We start from the raw sequence: 19,577 nt of genomic DNA on the forward strand, positions 1-19,577 counted from the left end.
ATAAATTCTACTGATTATCTGCCAAAGTGCTACTTTTCCAAACAGGCTTAATAAAGCATGATGCCATTTTAAAAAATTAATTTTTTATTTTAATTGTATAGTTATATATGCCTGCTCCAAAGACAAAAAGACTGCAATTATTAAACTCTAGTTACAAGATTTATTTTTTGTAGTAATATGAGAAAGCAATTTCGAAGCTACTTTCTGTATATTGCAGGATATAATGAATAAGGAAAATATATCGAGAACACTGAAGGGGGAGCTACAAATGAAAAGGGCTTAGGTTAGAACGGTTTTTAGTTGGAACTGGAGTCTGCGAGTATGGCCTCATCATTTTTGCTAGAAAATAATGTTTGTGTGTGTGCTGATATTTGTTTATATTCCTTCATCCACTGAAAGGACTTAGAAGAAAAAGATCCTTCACTAGCACTTGGTACCCCTAAATCTAAAATCTTAACTTTTTGAGATCTTACTTTTTGATTTGCTAGATGACTATTTTTTAATACATTTATCCATTTTTATTCAAAATACAAATTTACAGAGAGAAGGAGAAATAGAGAGGGAAGGTATTCCATATGCTGGTTCACTCTCCAAATTACTGCAATGGCCAGAACTGATCTGATCCAAGGTGGGAACCAGGAGCCTCTTCTGGGTCTCCCACACGGGTTGAGGATCCCAAGGCTTTGGGCCATCTTCCGCTGCTTTCCTCGACCATAAACAGGGGGCTGAACTGAAATGGAGCAGCTGGGACATGAATTGATGCCCTAAGATCTTACTTTCTAAATACCATTTGTTCTTTATATAATTGATCCCGAGGTTCTTATAGAAATGTGTTTCTAGTACTGGAGCAGTGAAGGTTATCTAGTGATAAGCCTAGAACATCTTATGCCATAAAACAGAAACCTGCCCCAGATGAAACTGTCAGTGGGCATAAGAAGCCTTTTGGAGGGATTCATTCTGGGCCAGATCTGGGGAGATATGAATGGTAAAATAAAAAATGAAAGGAAAAGAGTAGTTGTGGAAGGAAATAAGAATTGTTCGGGTCTGTACTGACAGAAATAAATGGAAGAGGAAAGAAAACTTTTTCTTAAAGATTATTTATTTTTATTGGAGAAGCTGTACAAAGATTTCAAGGCAATAAAAGACAAAGACTGAGTAATGTTTCCAGATATTAGGAAAATATCGGGACTACTAAATAAAAATATGTGATTCTGTATTCCACTAGGATCAGGACCAAAAAAAGAGGGCAAAAGCTACGTAAAGGGCATCATTGGGACACTTGGCTAGGTTGCAGTGTGTATTGTGGTTACACAATATTTTGTGTCCCTGTTTAAGTTTCTGATTTTTGATAAATATACTATGATTATATGAGAGAAATACGTAGTAAAATGTTTCTGGATGAAGAAATACATACACTATGATTTTATCATTTGTTGGAATTTGTCCTATGAGAACTAGAAATGCCCTAAGGTAAAAATAGTGAATTATTGTTGCTGAGAAACGTGGTAAATAATTGGAGATAACCTATGTCTGATAAGGTTTTCTTTCTTTCTTTTTTCAAATTATTTTATTTGATAATATTTACATAGTTAATTAGGACACAAAGGGTCAAAGACTATAGGAAAGTGGGTAAGACCATTGTTTCCACATTATTATTTTTTTTTTCTGTATCTGGGGTAAAGGGGAGATAAGGGGAAAAATCCCACCCAGCCTCCCATCCATCCCAGGTCCCCGGCATGGGGCATGCTCTTAGGATCCTGCTCAAGTTGTTTTGATAGTTTGAGTTCTGAGTTGCTGCCAGTCTTGCCATTCCAATCACGATGAAATCTCTGCAGATCTACTCGTTGACAGTTCACTTTATAGAGTCTCTGTCTGCCCAGGTGTTCACTGGCTGGGGTTGTTGATTGATTTGTTCTGTCCTCCATCCTCTGTCGTGGTACCAGGTGTCCTCTACAGGCTCCAATGGACTGCCATATCCTCCATGTGCACCTGGATATGCTGTCCACTGCTCCATCAAAGCCTCTGAGGAGGCTCAGCTCTGACACATGCACTCCATGGTCAGACCATGGAACCTGAACTTCTCTTCCTTGTTTGGGTTCTGAGATCAGCAGTTCGGTTGGAGGGATCCCCAAAGAAACTTCATCTGAGGTGATCCCAGACCTGATTCTTATGTGTGCATGCCAATACAGGGTCTGGCACAGTTCGTTGCTCCAAATCAGCTTATGCACATGCTGGTGTTTACAACTGCTGGGTCAGTTCTGTTTCCAGCCTGATTCTGCCCAGCACACACTCGGCTCTCACACAAACCAGCGGGAGCTGCATCCTAGTTGGAGCAACCCACAATAACCCTCACCAGGCCTGCCCCCTGCCCTGGTTCCCGTGCTTGCCAGTATGTACAGCAGACTAGTCCAGTCTGTTCCACACCCCATTCAGCCTGCAAAGATTTCAATGGGCACTGAAGCTTAGTTCAACCCAACCAGCCCCACAATATTTAGCCCACACACATGCTGGTGGGTGCTACTCTCTGTCTAGCCACCGCTGCCCCAGTCCTGATTTTCATGTTCTCCAGTGACAGTGGCAGCCCCAGTGGGAGATTGATAAAATTTCCTTAAGTAAATTTCAGTTTCATAGAGTGAGACGTATTTAATTTAAAATTGTGATGTTGTCATAGTGAAATCTAGTTGTGTTAGTCAAAGTGGTTTTGGTTTCAAGAAGTAAGGCTTGTCTCCAGTTTGTTTAAGTTAGTAAGAACAGAAAACAGCTGAGAAATGCCTAGATAGGGAGCAGGCTCTGGGGACCATGGCTTTGAAGTGCAGGAGCCTTCTCCTTTCTGAGACACTGCCATTAAGGTGACTATAAGACCTACACTTTTCAATTCCGTGTTTAAAGTCCTCGAAAAATCTCATTGTTCAGCTCTCCTGATACCAGAGGCCTGGAAGGGCTGGCTGTGCCACTTGGAGAGAAGGTTGGTGTGAATTAGGGAACCCCCTCGGTGGTGGGGCTTTGTAGGTTTTTTCTTTTCTTTTTTTTTTTTTTTAAAGCAGAATATAAATACTCTATACAGTGTGATCTGAGCTGTTTTTGAGTTTGGGTGTTGGGGTGAATAATTAAGGATTCTGCTTGGATATGTTAATTTTGAGATTCCTGTCACACACGCAGGGAGAGTGCTGGATTCTTTTGTGACCAAAGTGGAAAACAAGTAACATCTGCCTTTATATTTTTCTAGACTAGAATCAGCTCTTGTGTTCTTGTGGCATGGAACAGAGAAGTCTCAACTCTGTTTTCTTTCAGTTCAGTGAATTCCAGGCTTTTCCTCTGGGCAGGTGCACAGCACTCTGTCTGTCTAGGGGCGGGGCCAGTGCCTGGCACCATGCCCATTAGACCTCGCCCGCCCATCAGCCAGCCCCTGAAAAGGGATGTTACGTAGTGACAGAGCTGTCTGGACTTCCTTTTCCTTCTCTCAGAAATTACCCTTGACCTCTTTTGTTTCTACTTTTGATTTTCAGTTTCATTTGTTGTAAATAACTTTTAAACATCACTAAACACTCCTTTTCCCTTTTTTTATGAGTCAAGGCAGTGACGGTTCAGCCTTCAAGTTAGAGCCATGAGCTAACAAATGCAAATGTTTGATTTTTCAGATATTCACACAGAAGCAGTTCAAGCTGCCCTGGCAAAGCATAAAGAACAGAAAATGGCTTTGCCCATGCCGACCAAAAGGCGGTCCACGTTCGTGCAGTCTCCTGCGGATGCGTGCACTCCTCCGGGTACGTTTCTCACCTTGTTCTTCCTGAAGTCAGTTCTGGCTTTGGTTTCCCAGGTCAGGGCCAGACTCTTCATCCTCAGGGGCCTGTAAGGGCACACTGCGCATGGACAGGGTTGTCCTTTTCCACTCGCAGTCCACTCAGGAAGGAGCTACGTGGCATCCGTCTGCATGTGCAGCACTCTTGTAAATACAGGATGAGAAGGATCAAAACAGATGCCACTGGGACACAGCAAAGTGCTGCCCTGACCCCTGGTCATTTGTGTAATTCATTTATACACATAAGCAGATGTTGCATCCATGCAGCAGTCACGGGCAGGTGGTCTTGGGACAGAATTTGTGTGTCATCAAAGATTATGAGAGAACAATGACACAACAGTTGTACGAGACCAGAAAAACGTAAGTAATGTCAGTGTGCAGTTTATGTCTGTGTTGGTATGTTTTGTGCTGGGGTGGCCATCTTAGTGGGAGGGAGCCAGATGTCTTCATCTGATCCCCACTCACCAGGCCTGGGGTCCTTGTTCCCCTGAAGTAAACCTGGGCCTATATAACCCGGCGTCATGTGTGGGGAACAGCTTGAACAATCTTAACCTTTCTTATCTGTTCAGGCCCTTTCCGAAGGTTTTTTAAAAACATGAAAAAAAGAGAGACTAAATTCCCGACAAGGCCTGATATTAGACCTCTTAGCCTAACCGTAGTATGGAAACTGTTTCCGAACCTCAGTGACATACCCGTCTCCCTATTGTCATGTTACTGCTAATGAATTCTTTGGGGGAACACTTCCTGGTTATGTCACAACCTAAGCCACTTCCTTGTGTTTTTAGGGAGATTCCTAAGGACGCAGGTTTGTGGTTAACTGCTACTCCCAGCTGTCCCGTTGTTGAGCTCGTCACTGATTCTGTTCCCTGACCCTGCCTTGTGAGAACAGCTCTGCCCTAGGTTCGGGCTCGGTTCTCAGCTTTGGGCTGTGCTGCGGGCTCATTAACTCTGTGTGCTCTTTCTTCTTCCCATCTGTGGTGTCAATGTGTTTGAAAGAGAAATAGCTCTGTGGCTTCAAGTGTTTCTCAAAATGTAACACAGGATGCTTTTAGCAGGCCGTCACAGTAAGACACTCTGTGCCCGCAATGTGCATGCTTCAGACCCACTCGCTGAGAGTCCTGGATGGCTTCCCCTCCACATCAATACCACACAAGTCAGAGCCGCGCGACAAAGGGGGCTCTCAGTGTCCTGGCGATTCCTTCTTGGCAGATTCTGCTGCAGCATGGCTGAGGGTTCACTGGCAGTGAATGGCAAAGGCTAGGGAGCAGTGTGATGGGAAGCACTTTGAAACAATCCTCTCCAGAGTAAAGAGGCTGCCCTCGTGGCTCTGGGGTGAATGTGAGACTTGCTCAGAAAGAGTGGAGACCTTCTCTATCTGCTTTAACAAAACTCATGGCCTGCGGGGAATTTCCCTACGCCCTGGAACAGATCACAGCTGTTCCTGGCTGAATGGGACCTCAGTCCTCGGGAGTGATTACAGGCTTCTGTGTTTCTAAGTGCTGTGTCCTCACTCCGCAGCCTTGGGGATGCATCCTGAGGTGAACACACCTTGTGTCTGCAGTAAGCAGCTACAGAGAGCCCCAGGAAAAGCCTCCCACCCGGCTTACCTCCGGTTTTGCACATCTCTGAATAAAATTCAGGAGAGCTTAATGTGCTGTTAGGGACATCTGTGGTCAAGTAACGAAGAAATTCTCTCCCAGCAGAAGGCAACATTGAGCACGCCCTTCATCCTGATCTCTCACATAGCCCTCGTGTGAAATACATCCTGATGCTCCCATTCAACAACTACCCACATGGCTAGGGCAAGCACTTTGCTGTAGTGAAAAGGTGTGGGAGTAACTATGTGTAAGCTGTTAGCACCTTTCACTTTAGCGGGTGGAATTTGCTATTCAGATTCTGTTCTCACTGAGCTTTTCAGAGCTGTCAGTTAAGAGAAGGCTGTCTCTGATTCCTACTGCAGTTTAGTCTTGTGCCCTCATCTCCCAGGACCGGCTTCAGCCTTCCCAGGGAGGCCAGGGGTGTCTGATGTTCCTGTCTGCTCTTGCAGCCCTGGACACACTGAAGTTAGGAAGAGTGCTGAGACTACATTCAAGAGATACAGAGGAGGCGAGATTTTGCCATTGATTATTGCTGGTTATTGGTCGCCTTTTTTCCCCCCTTAGTTCCTGGACAGCTGTAGAAAGGATTCGAAATGATGTGCCGTTCTTGCAGAGAAAAACTAACCAGATATTTCACGACATTGCGCTTGTCTCCCTCTGTGCGCTGTCTGTACAAAGCACATGTCAGGCCCAGGCCCTCACTTCACACTTGAATAACTCCTGCAGCACACTGGCCAGTCGGCTTGAGAGGCAAATTACTGTACTGCTGAAACGAAGGAAGTAGAGAGCTGATTGTGGAGAATTCAGTAAGGGCGTTAAGGGATGAAACGTGGCGTAAGTCTTAGCTGTCTTAGCTTCATCCGTAATAATAGTATGCAGTCTGGAAAATATGGTAAATACTTGGCATGGGAAATGACTTGTCTTTTTGTTCATAAATCACTCTAAAGTAATAAGATGTCCGTGTACCTACAGTTTGCTTTATTGATAGGGGTGCTAAGTTCTAACCTGAAAGTTTAACTTCTGTCTGAATTTGTAGCTTCCCTAAGCTGGCAGTGACCTGTGGGTCCCTCAGTGTCCGGCCTGTCAGAGCCCTTTTCAGTCTGTTTGAGCTGTTGCCATCTAGTTCCCTATGGCTGAACTCATCTACTAATGTCATGAGGCAGTTACCTCAGCTCTTGCTTTAGAGGGGTTCTTTGTGTGGCACTATTACTCATTCATATGGAAAAACACAACGCAAAAACTACAGCGTGTATTTTTCTCCCTCCAAGCTTTTTCTGCACCCTGTAGATTCAGCCTTTACTGCGTTTTGAAGGGGACAAGGGCGACCAAACAGACTACTCAATGACCCCACAGCACAGAAGACATTTCAACCATCTTTCACAGAATGAATTACAAGTCTGACTTTCCCAGGGCCCTGCTTATAATCCGTAGGACCAAGGAGAGTGTACCTGTCTCTTCCTTCTCTATAGAAATGACACCTGTGAGCAGTGCAGGCTGTCGTGCAGCGTAGTGCTTAACACACTGCAGCAGGGCTGGACAGAGCGGTGGTGCCTCAGAGCACCCAGAGACTTCCACAACCTCACCCACTGCTGGAAGTGCTCTTTTATCTTTGAAGAAAGGCAGATTTCATCAGAGATGATGAAACTGCTAGCTTCATGGTAACCAAGTGATTCGCCCCAGGTCGAATAGTGATTGGGGTCAGATTCAGTCTGCTTGGCTTGTGTGGACTACTCAAGTGTCAGTGTTGAGGAAATCATGCATGCATGGTGCTTACTTACTTATGGTGGTACTTAAGAAATGTCATGGGAATTTAAATTAAAGATAAGTTAGTTTATTTTGGCTTAAAATGTTATTTGAAATCATACATGCGAGAGGTCTTTAAGATGTTTATGAAAAATGTATACTATAAAGAAAATATTCATGGTTTCTAACATTTTATTCACTCATGGTAATCATCCCTCTTCTCAAGTTGTGTGACTGGTATAATATTTTCTTTCCCCCACCAATTTTTGGTCAATTTCTTTTTCTTTTTTTTCCCCCCTTCATGTTTATAGCAAGGAATTAGCCATTTAAGTTGTTCTTGTGGGCGGTTCCAGATGTTGTTGCAAATCAAAAAGGAATAAAACTCCCCCCTTTTTAACCATCTTCTGGTGGTGGGGGAATGGCTTCTGGCGAATCTTGGCTGCTGTGTGGTCTCCGTCTGTCGTGGCTTGGCCGCGGTTTCCCACTGTAGTTAGAAGAAAGACTTCCTCCGCATGTCTCCCCGGGCCCTTCGCAACGCATTGCTTCCTGCTTTTCCTCACTGGCCACTTTGCATCCTGTGCTTCAGCCGCTACGGTTCTTTACATTTTTGTGTACCTTCTTTTCTGCCCCCTCTACCTCCTACTAGTGTCGCCCAACCTCTGAGCCCCCTCAGAACCAGCACCCACTTCCTCGGTGCAGGGGCCGGGGGCTGGGTGGGCTCAGTTGTTGGGGTAGACTCCCAAGAACTCTAACAGTAGAAACTTTATTCTGCCTTGGCACCTGATTCCTACCAGGCTGTGTTTACTGAACGCACAGACAGACAGATTTCATATGAACAGTTTTGTCCCCAAGTCGCATAGCTGCGGAGTGGAGGACCCAGAGTTCTCACGGAAGGCTAACCCTGCTTTTGTCTGCTGCTCTGAGATTGTAAGGACCTTGATTGCAGGCCTTTAAACACCGTGAGGAAGACAGGCAGGCAGATTCAGTAATTGAATTGAAACAATACACATAATTACCTAATTAATCTAATACAGAAACATAATGAAGCCAGTTTTCTATAAATCTAATCATGAAAAGACTGGTTTTACTATCTTTCGAGAATTGGGTTATTCTGATTTTCAGCTTGCACAAATTAAAATGAATGATGTAGTCTTGATGGGAGCCTGCAGATCTAATGAAGTTCATGAGAGTCTGCGATGTGTTAACCTGAAAATAGTTTATTCTTAAGTTCAGATTCACCTGTTCCCATGGGCCCCATTCTCCCCCTGCCCTCCTCATATCCTCTTTTTGTAGCACATTTGCAAAGCTAGAAATCTTTGTTTCCCACAGCACAACTGAAATGTTAGAATATCTTCTGGAAATCGTGTAGAAAATTTTCCTTACCTACAGGATCACAGATATTGTGACTTGTCTTTGTGTTTTCATTTTGCAATATGGATCTTTTTAGCCTTTGAAGAATCTTCTTGCCTTACCCTTTGGGGTCTGGTCACTAGTTTTCTCTGCAGGTTCCTTTTAAACCTTTTGCCTCCTCAAAGTTGTTGTTCCGTTTATGTAGAAGTCCTTGGAATCCCTGCCCAAGGTTGGTTACCCTTTGTGAAGCCCTTTGCGTAGCCCATTTTGTAGCATCTGCTGTGGCCTTGTGTATCAGCTGTACTAGCCCATAAGGCTTTTTTTTTTTTTTTTTAGCTCATTCACTGTCATGTGCTCCTGCATGTTAGGATCCCTGGAACATACATGCTGTGGTTATGTAGTCTGTTTAAAACACTCCGTCAGTCTTGTAACTAAAATCTCCTTTGAAGCGTGATCATAAGTTGGAGGTAGTGCAGATCAAGCAGCAATATCATACTAATGATTGTGATTTTTCGGTCTGTCTCTAGACCTGTCCCAAGTTGACTATTGGGTCATGTTCCTACTGTGAGGTGCTAAAACTTTAAAACAAAGCACTACTTGAACCAAAAATTTGACTTGAGTTAGGGGATCAGCACAGGATACTCAGTTTCTAAAACTTTGGATGAATTCGTCCAATCCACAGGTCATAAATTGTAGCCCCCAAACTGCTTTGTGAAAAGCTGTTCTATGTCCAATCGCCCCTTAGGTTGTACACCGTATATAGCTTAGAGCTCTCGACTAAATTCCTGACTTCTTTTTCCCTCAGCCTTTGCCTCCCTAATTTGGTTGGACTCTTTTCCCTTTCCCCACATGCTTTTCTAATTTAAGCACTGCTTTTCCAAAGTCAGAGCCAGGCTAAATGCAGACAGCAGCAGTGAAGCCCTCACAGCTGTTCTCCAGCTGAGAATTAAGGCAGGCAGCGCAGGTGCCAGGTGCTCCGCTGGCGGGTTGGGAACGCTTACCTGTTGCACGGGACCAGCTGCTTCTCCATAGACCACGAAGGCCTCAAAGCTAAAGGCCGTTCCCTGTCCCGTTTCCATCTCCAATGCCCTGCTCACTGTTTGACACATATGCTTCAGCGAGAATGACTTCTGTGTATCTCCCTGTCAGCGTCCTTCCCTTTAGAGCGGAGTCTAGTATGCACTGGTCAGAGTCAGCGAAGCAGCCTGACACAGGTTCTGTTGGGAGATTGAGGGGGATATGTAAGAGCATCAGTATTTTGGGGGAAAAAAAGTAGCTAAACTAGATCTTAGGTTTTAATTAAGTGCGGGACCAAAACAACAGAGAAGTGTGAAGGTTAAAGCATGCTTTAAAAGATGGCGTGAAGTTACTTGAGGAGGCAGGCTATTTTGTTTTTGCAGACTTCGGTTAATATAACTTTCCTTGAAATTTTTGAGAAACTTCATGTGTTAATCTACCTTAAGAGTGCGAATGTTTTGCTGGTGTCCGAATCAAATGTCTTGTCAGTGAGCCGGAACTGAGAAGTCTCTGTTTTAGGCAGGATGGAGAACTTGTTTTTTTCTAATTCCACACAGACACGTCTTCGGCCTCTGAGGATGAGGGCTCGCTGAGACGCCAAGCCGCGCTCTCTGCTGCCTTGCAACAGAGCTTACAGAATGCCGAGTCCTGGATCAACCGCTCCATTCAGGGATCGTCCACGTCTTCTTCCGCATCTTCTACGCTGTCCCATGGAGAGGTCAAAGGAACCACTGGGTCTCTAGCTGATGTATTTGCCAATACCCGAATAGGTAGGACCTGTGTCTAACCGAGAAGCCCAAACTGTGTTCCATTCGGCTACAGTGTCCAGGAAACAACTTAGGATTTGTAAAAGGCTTTCTGATACGACTGAAAAATTATCACCAGAGGGAACATGACAGTCAGTGAAGCAAAGAAGGAACACCAGCAATACATTTGCTGTGGGAATACCGGGCACCGCCTGCATTAGTGGTGCACAGTGTTGTCCACCTGAAGCCATAGCTATTTCCAGAAGCAATGTTCAAGCTGCAAGATATAATACCAGTCTTGACGTGGGCCTTTGCCCACCAAAGATTATATTGTATGTTTGCGAGTTTTTGAATGTGTGACATCTTAGATTGTCCCAGGATTGTTTTCCACATCCTGTCACGCACAAAAAAGTTTCAGTGCCGCCAAATTCTACACTAAGCCAACATCAATAAGGCTCTTTTGTCTTAGCATAAAGACTGGATTTATTTCCCTTGTTGCTGAGATGTTGCTACAACTGGAGTGTGCAGCCTGAGAGTACTGGTGCCTGTGAGCTGCTGCTGCTGCTGCTGCTCTGGCAGTGTAGCTTCTGCTTGGCTCTGCTCTGTGTTTTAGTGTGTATGTGTATGTGTTCACTTTATTAAAGAGTTGTGACATCTGTAGGTTAAACCTCAGATGCTTTTGTTTCATTATTACAAGTTGCCTTAAGTATCGTAGAGCGGTGTTGTCTCTGTGTTGTATACCTTGCCTTTTTCCTCAGTAGTCAGTTGCATTTTGCTGTCTTAATTTTGATCTCATTAACGTTTCTCTATCACTTTTTGCATTTTTGCATTTCTTTCTTTTATTATTATTAATTACATTGGATTATGTGACACAGTTTTATAGGTACTGGGATCCCCCCACCCCTCCCGTAACTCTCCCCCCATGGTGCATTTCTCCACCTTGTTGCATAACCACAGTTCAAGTTCAGTTGAGATTCCTTCATTGCAAGTATATACTAAGCCTAGAGTCCAGCATCTTATTGTCCAGATAAGTTCAACGGCTTCTTGGGGAGACCATCTCTGGTCTGAAGGTACAGCCGGCAGAGTATCATCCTGATCAATTAAAAGCCCCACCATAACATCAGCAACAATTTATAACATTATGGAATTAATTGACCTAGTATTAAGTAACCAATACGTTTAAAAAATTGCATTTATTTCTTAATTAATTTCTGCAAGGAAAAACTTCAAATCTGTGTTAGGATGGAATTTTTACAGAAAGTAAGCCATCTTAAGGGGTATCTGCCCTGCACTAAAAAGCCAGATGCCGGGCCCAGCACAGTAGCCTAATGGCCTAAAGTCCTTGCCTTGCAAATGCTGGGATCCCATATGGGCACCAGTTTTAATCCCGGCGCCCCACTTCCCATCCAGCTCTGTGCTTGTAGCCTAGGAAAGCAGTCAAGGACAGCTCAAAGCCTTGGGACCCTGCACTCACATGGGAGACCCAGAAGAGGCTCCTGACTCCTTGCTTCGGATTGGCTCAGCTCAGGCCGTTGTGGCGGCTTAGGGAGTGAATGATCGGATGGAAGATCTTCCTCTCTGTCTCCCCTTCTCTCTGTATATGTGACTTTCCAATGAATATAATAAAAAATAAAATATTAAAAAACAACAAGGCATATGCCATCAGCCAATGACTTGTCATCCATGCTTAGCTCTGCCCTGTCCATTGAACCTCCTGATGCACCTGAGGGCAGCTGTGCCCTTTCACCCCCTTCTCTTGAGGAGAGTCTGCAGAAGAGCCATGATCGGTGGCATTTTATTCCCTCTTTTGTCTACAAGGGGAAGATTTCATTAGCCCAGATAACTTAACATGCTTTATTATTTATTCATTAATTTTGTTGACAGAGTTGCACCCGGCCTCCTGTTTTTCACGCAGTCACAGGTACCAGGCTGTCATAAAGCTGATGGACACAGCTGCCTTCTTAACGAGGACATGCTTGGTGGCGTTGTAACTGTGTTCATGCCGCTCTGCTCCGATTCGCGCTGGGCCACAGTGTGGCTGCTCAGGTTTAGTTAGCGGTGCCTCTATTTTTAGGCTCCTAAGTATCTTCCAACTGTTTGCTACCGTAAAAATGAATGGAGTTGGTTAAACACACAACTGCGTGTTTGTCTAATTATCTCTGAAGGACAGTTTCTTATAAAGTAAAAGTGAACTTCATCTATTTGGTCTTCACCTGGTAGACCTGGTGATCTGAGCCACTCCAAGACATTATTATGATTCGGGAGAAGGAGATAAACCATAATCATGAAGAAATGATCAAGAATCTAGGATAACAGAACCCAATTATGATCTTACTTGCCTTGAGTCTGTGTTGAAATTACAAGCCTTCAAAAAAAAAAAAAGAAAGAAAAAGAACTTATAAGCATTCTAATGACTGTTTTGTAGCGTTAAGATTTGTGTGTAAAAACTACTTTTTGTTTTTATTGGAAAATTAAATATATAGAGGGAAGAAGAGACAGAAAAGAAGATCTTCTGTCTTCTGATTCACTCCCAAAGTGGCCGCCACGGCTGGAGCTGTGCCAATCCAAAGCCAGGAGCAAGGAGCCTCTCCTGAATCTCCCAAACAGATGCAGGGTCCCAAGGCTTTGGGCCATCCTCGACTGCTTTCCCAGACCACAAGCAGGGAGCTGGATGGGAAGTGGGGCTGCTGGGATTAGAGCTGGTGCTCATGTGAGATCCCAGCACGTGCAAGACAAGGACTTTGGCCACTAGGCTACCACGCAGGGCCCAAAAATACTGTTTTTCAGTATGGTTTGATGTCAGGCTATGCAAGTTCCAAAAATAATCTTGGGGACTCGACGCAATGGGATCCCACTTCAGTGCTGGTTTTTGTTCCAGAGGCTCCACTTCCCATTCAGCTCCCCGCTTGGGATCTGGGAAAGCAGTAGAGGACAGCCCAAAGCCTTGGGACCCTGCACCCATGTGGGAGACCCAAGGAAATGCTGTATCCCAGCTTCCGATCAGCTCAGCTCTGGATGTTGCAGTCACTTGGAGTGTGCTTGGAGAGTGAACCAGCAGATAGAAGATCTGTCTCTCTGTATCTCCTTCTATCTATTTATCTGTCTTTCCAATAAAAATGAGTCTTAAAAAAATAATAATAGTTGCTGAATGCTGTTATGCCCTGGCTTAGCCACCTATTCTCCCATTGATCTTAGCAGTAGAATTTGATTTATTAAAATGTTGTTTTACAAGAGCTAATGCCCCATTTATGTTTTCTTGTATATTAAAAAGTGAAAGCCACACAAAGATTAAAAGGCTGTTGTTTTTGCTGTTGCTGTAACATAAATCTAAATTGTTCTCTTTTCTTAGAGAATTTCTCTGCTCCCCCTGATGTCACAACAACTACCTCTTCCTCCTCCTCCTCATCCTCCACACGCCCAGCAAATATCGACCTGCCGCCCTCGGGGATAGTTAAAGGCATGCACAAAGGAGCCAGCCGGTCCAGCCTGATGGACACCGCCGATGGTAGGGCCTTCCTGACGGCGGCTCAGGGCGTGGACGATGCATGATGGGAGCAGCCCGACTGACCGGCTGGGGAAGCAGCTGGGGTCACCTTGCCATGGGCCCACTGGGCCTTCCTGGGGGTCCTCGAAAGACACCTGCACCCAAAAGCCAGGTGGTCCACCCCGAAGAAGGGTGGACCTAAGGGGGAGATCGGGTGACTTCTTCACAGTCATGTCCCGTTTGTGCCGTGTTGTCAGGAAGTTTGTCAGCATGCTCATTTGCACCTGCTTGGCTCAGGCGAAGTACAGAGAGACTGTGCGCAAAGCGCATCGTTCGGAAGGAAAGTTCTGAGGACACCGAGGCTCTGAAGTGTTCTTGGAGTCAATGAATTTTCACTTACCCTTTTTGTCTTTGAGGTGTTCCTGTCAATAGCCGGGTATCTACAAAAATCCAGCAGCTTCTTAATACTCTGAAACGACCCAAAAGACCTCCCTTAAAGGAATTTTTTGTGGATGATTCTGAAGAAATCGTGGAAGGTAACAGTAAAAATACTAAATCCCACATGAACTAATCAAATACTTCTCTTTGTTAAAAGATTTATTTTATCTTTATTGCAAAGTCATATATACAGAGAAGAGGAGAGACAGAAGGACTTCCATGCACTGATTCACTCCCCAAGTGGCTACAATAGTTGGAACTGTGCCAATCCAAAGCCAGGAGCCAGGAACTTCTTCCGGGTCTCCCACACAGGTGCAGGGTCCCAAAGCTTTGGGCCGTCCTCGACTGCTTTCCCAGCCCACAAGCAGGGAGCTGGATAAGAATCAGGGCTTCTGGGATTAGAACCTGTGCTCGCCTAGAATCTTGCTGCGTGCAAGGCAAGGACTTTAGCCACTAGGCTACTGCACTGGGCCTACCTGATCACCTGATTGCTTTAAACTTTTTGTTTTTTTTTTTTTTGTACTTTTTATTAGAAATAGATGTTGGGCCTAGTGGCTAAAGTCCTTGCTTTCAATGCACCGGAATCTCATATGGGCGCTGGTTCTAATTCCGTCAGTCTCGCTTCCCATCCAGCTCCCTGCTGTGGCTTCGGAAAGCAGTCAGGAACAGCCCAAAACCTTAGGACTGTACACCCACGTGGGAGACCCAGAAGACGTTCCTGGCTCCTGGCTTCAGATTGTCTCAGCTTTGTGGTCCTTTGGGACATGAACCAGTGGATGGAAGATCTTTCTCTCTGTATCTTCTTCTCTGTATCTGCCTTTCCAATAAAAATAAATAAATAAATAAAATCTTTTTAGAAGTTTTATTGCTATGGGGCCCAGAGCAATGGCTCAATGACTAAATCTTTACCTTGCAAGTGAAGGAATTCCCATATGGACATCAGTTGATATTCCGTCTGCTCCACTACCCATTCAACTCTCTGCTTGTGACCCTGCACCCGTGTGGGAGACTCAGAAGAAGCTCCTGGCTCCTGGCTTTAGATTGGCTCAGCTACTGCTGTTGTGGCCATTTGCAGAGTGAGCCAGCAGATGAAAGATCTTTCTGTTTGTCCTTCTCTCCATAATTCTAATCTGCCTTTCCAATAAAAGTCAATAAATCTAAAAGAAAAAATTATTGATGTGGAAGATAAGTAAGGAACAGGGAGAAATCGAAACCTGGTATCCATGGTAACCACTCCCAATACTCATGCTGGTCCAGGCTGAAGCTAATGACCAGAAGTCCTTGAGTTTTAAAGTGTAGGAAAGAATGTGGAATACTACCCACCTCTGATTCCTGCAATTATGTTAATAATCTAGCTGTTTGGTGGGGGGAAGTTTTCCTCAAAAAGTATTAACTGTAATGTACTGTGGGAGGTGTGTCCTGGGAAGGGTGGATGGAAGTGAGCCAGGATGCAGAGTGATTGGCTGTGCAAAGTGTGTGTGGTGCGTGGCCCCTGTCCGTCGGAGTGGAGTAGCGACCCTGTCGTGTGGCTGCTGTTACTCCTCTTTTACAGATGAGGAGAGCAAGGTTCAGGCAGATTAGCTTTCCTGAGATCACACTACTAGGAAGTGAATGTAAATAAGTGTACTGCAAATGACAGCATTGCTAAAATCAGTCTGTCCACTATACCCTTCTGCGCGCTCCGTGCTTGTCTTCATCAGCATCAGGACTTGCCGTGTTCGGCGTGTTGAGCGTGACCTCACAGTCAAGTGGAAAATTTAACGAGGCCAAGTTTATGAATTACCTTTTCTAACCTTTCTTTCCCTCAAAGTGTGCTTAAGCCAGAAAGATGTGAAGAGTAAAATTAGATATATTTGAAATTGGAGACATAACCTGAGTTCTGTGTTGCTGGCTGGTCTTTGTTCCTGTCTCATCTTATCTCGTGTTTGTTTGTTTTTTTTTTTTTTTTTTTTTTTTTTTTTTGCTTAGTACCTCAGCCGGATCCCAACCAGCCCAAGCCCGAGGGGCGGCAGATGACGCCTGTGAAGGGGGAGCCCCTGGGAGTCATCTGCAACTGGCCGCCTGCGCTGGAGTCTGCCCTGCAGCGCTGGGGCACCACACAGGCCAAGTGCTCCTGCCTCACTGCACTGGACGTGACAGGCAAGCCGGTGTACACGCTCACCTACGGTGAGTCTGCAGCGTCCACGCCCTGCCCCTCCCCGCAGGTTCTGCACCTTGTCACAGGAGCATCTTGATTCTCTCGCAGGATCCCACATTCTAGTAAAGCTAATGCCAAGCGCTTTCATTTGCCAAAGTGACATTTGCAAGTCAGCTAATACTAGAAAGGGCAAAACTGAGAAACTGTTTAGATCCATTAGTATTTTAACATTAGAAAGGAATTTTAGAAAACCATTATCAGTATCTATGGTGAAAATCAGACTTTTATTAACAAATTGAAACCTTTTTATTTTATTGTATTTGGAGAGATGGTGAGAAAGTAGACAATTTTGAGAGAGGAAAAAATGCTCTCGATCTAGTAGTACAGTCCCCAAATGCCTAGTGGGACAGGACTGAAGCCAGGAACTAGAAAATCAGTCCATGTTTCCTGCAAGGGAAGCCATTCGTTTGAGCCATCCCTCCTCCCGTATTGGCTGCTGTGCCTGTGAGCTAGCTCCCCAGTAAGGTGCCCGGGAAGGCAGCAGGTGGCCCCGGTGCTGGGTTGCTTGCCATCCCCACGGTATACTCCATTGGAGTTCCTGGCTTTGGCTCTGACCTGGCACAACCCTGGCTGCAGTCGTTTTGGTTGTAAAACAGACAGGAACTCGCTGCACAGTCCCTTTCTCTCCCTCTCTCTCTCTGTGTTTGTGTCCGTCTTTGCATGTGTATCGTTCTGCCTTTCCAATAAGTAAGTAAATCTTCAATGGGATCAGTTCAGTTCAAATTATTTCTAAGTATTCAGATTTCTTTAGAAAACAACTTGAAATGTGCAAGCTAGAACAAACATCTGGTGATGGTTTGTTTTGGTTGCAAGACAGAACTGACTTTTGCAAACTAGAATGTCCATAAAGCCTGTGGTGGTGGGGGACTGCTCATCGGATGGAGCATTGGAAAGTGGCCATTGTCTTTAATTTGCTGGTGAACTGAATGCTTTCTTGCTGAGATAAGCATACATTTTTTATGCGACTTCTTTTTTCCAGGAAAGTTGTGGAGCAGAAGTCTAAAGTTGGCCTATACTCTGCTTAATAAACTGGGCACCAAAAATGAACCTGTGTTAAAGCCTGGAGACCGGGTAATTATATCTACATTCTGGAGTTTAGTGTACAGCAGGAAATTCATGTGACCATTTTTTTAACTGTATAAATGTTGGTTTTGATAATTTTTACATACTTGATTAGGATGTAAAGGGTCAAGGGCTAGAGAATAGTGGTGAGACGATTGTTTTCACATTGTCTTTTTTCCTTCCTATATCAGGGGAAGGGGAGAGATAAGGGAAGAAAGCACACCCAGCCTCCCAGCCATCCCAGGCCCCCGGCGTAGGGCATGCTCCGAGGGGCCTACTCAAAGGGTTTTGATAGTTCAGCACTTCTCTGTTGCTGCCAATCGTGCCACTCCAATCATGATGAAATCTCTCCAGGATCCACTGGTTGACATAGTCCACCTTAGAGTCTCCGTTCGCCCAAATTTTCACTGCCAACACTTGGCTGGGGTAGTTGATTGATTTGTTTGGTTCTCCATCCTCTGTCGTGGTACCAGGTGTCCCCTACAGGCTCCGGTGTACTGCCATATCCTCCATGTTCACCTGGATATTCAGCCCACTGCTCCATCAAAGCCTCTGAGGCAGCCCAGCTCTGACAGATGCACTCCATGGTCAGACCATGGAACCTGCAATTCTCTCCATGGTTGGAATTCTGAGTCTAGTAGTTCAGTAGGGGAATCCCCAAAGAAACTTCATCTGAGGTGACCCCAGACCTGATTCTTGTGTGTGCATGCCAGTACAGGGTCTGGCACAGTTCGTTGCTCCAAATCGGCCTTTGTGCACACTGTTGCAGTTGCTGGGTCAGTTCTATCTTTAACCCTGTCTTCTACTCAAACCAATGGATGTTGCAGTCCAGCCTGATCCTGCCCAGCACACACTCAGCCCTCATGCATACCAGTGGGAGTTGTAGCCTAGTTGGAGCGACCCTCAATAACCCGCACTGGGCCTGCCCCCTACTCTTGTTCCCATGCTTGCCATGTACAGCAGACTGATCCAGTCTGTCCCATATCCCATTCAGCTCTCATACATGTCAGTAGGCGTTGAAGCTTAGTTCACCCCAACCTGCCCTCCTATCCAGCCCCTGGATGTGCCAGCAGATGCCACTCTCTGTCTAGCCATGCCTGTCCCAGTCCTGGTTCTCAGGCTCATCAGTGGGAGTGGCAGCCCAAGAGGGAGATGCCCACTGTTTCCCTACTAGGCCCATTCCCATTCCCAGACCTTGCACTCTCCAGATGATTCTGCAATTTAGCTCGACAGAATTTAGCCCCCAGTGCAAGCATCTGCCAGTTGATGCTGCGCCAAAGCCCAAGTAACCCTCACCCTATCTGGCTTATTCACTTACCAGTAGGTACAGTCCGCCCATCCTGACCTGTCTTCAATCCAGCCTAGATGCAGGCCAACAGGAATTGTAGCCCTCCCTGGCCTGGTCTGCCTCCAGTCCCTACTCTCACGCTCACCAGTGAGAATAGTGGCCCAGCAGGGGAGTTCTCTGCAGCCCTCTCATCCCTGGTTTTCATGTATGCTGGCTGGGTGCTGCATCCCAGTCTGGCATGGCCAGCCTCAGTTTGGCATTTGCCCGTGGGTGCTGTAGCCTGACCGGGTCCAGCCCACCCCCAGTTTCAACTCATGCTGGTGGGGGTTAAAGCCCAGCCCCCAGTCCTGGCCCTAATGTGATCTGGCTGGTATTGCAGCCCTAACTGGCATGACCCACAGTCCATTCTGGTGCTCAAATTTGCCATCAGGTGATATGAATTGGCCCAGCCTGGCTCGTCCCAGACCTGTGCCAAATGTATGCTGGTGGGTACCATTACTTCGCCTGGTCTGGGCTCCTCCCTTTCTTGGTTCTTATGCTTACTTGCAGGGACTGTATCCTGACCAAGGAGTTCCCCATGCTCCCCCATCAGAACCTCTCCGAATGCCAGATCTCCCGCTCATTGATGGATCCATGGGCCAGCCCTACTTAGTCCACCTCCTGTCCTAGCAGGAACAGTAGCCTTTCCTGACTGTCCCTCACCCATTCCAGTTCTCACTGTAGGATGCTACAACTGAGCCAAGCCTAGTCCACGCCCAGACACAGCTCACTCATGGCTCAGCAGGAACAGAGAGCAAGCCTAGCCCATCCTACACCCACCACGGTTCTCAAGATCACCAGTCTAGCCCAGTCTTG

The 19,577-nt window shown here is 45.6% G+C and overlaps 1 protein-coding gene across 2 annotated transcripts in view; it reads left to right on the forward strand.

Annotated features, from left to right (window-relative positions):
* Nucleotides 1–19,577, forward strand: part of DIP2B (disco interacting protein 2 homolog B) — a 204,593-nt gene that overhangs the window by 123,816 nt on the left and 61,200 nt on the right. The window contains exons 4-9 of one of the 2 annotated variants that reach the window (XM_040979021.1): nucleotides 3,639–3,764; nucleotides 10,065–10,277; nucleotides 13,603–13,758; nucleotides 14,154–14,279; nucleotides 16,144–16,341; nucleotides 17,352–17,443. In XM_040979021.1, the coding sequence (XP_040834955.1) occupies nucleotides 3,639–3,764; nucleotides 10,065–10,277; nucleotides 13,603–13,758; nucleotides 14,154–14,279; nucleotides 16,144–16,341; nucleotides 17,352–17,443 (911 nt within the window). The remainder of the gene's footprint in view (nucleotides 1–3,638; nucleotides 3,765–10,064; nucleotides 10,278–13,602; nucleotides 13,759–14,153; nucleotides 14,280–16,143; nucleotides 16,342–17,351; nucleotides 17,444–19,577) is intronic. The other variant, XM_040979013.1, reaches the window with a different exon arrangement.

This window comes from Ochotona curzoniae, unplaced genomic scaffold (genome assembly GCF_017591425.1).
Source record: "Ochotona curzoniae isolate NIBS_2020 unplaced genomic scaffold, NIBS_Ocur_1.0 contig_1014, whole genome shotgun sequence".
Taxonomy (NCBI): Eukaryota; Metazoa; Chordata; class Mammalia; order Lagomorpha; family Ochotonidae; genus Ochotona; species Ochotona curzoniae.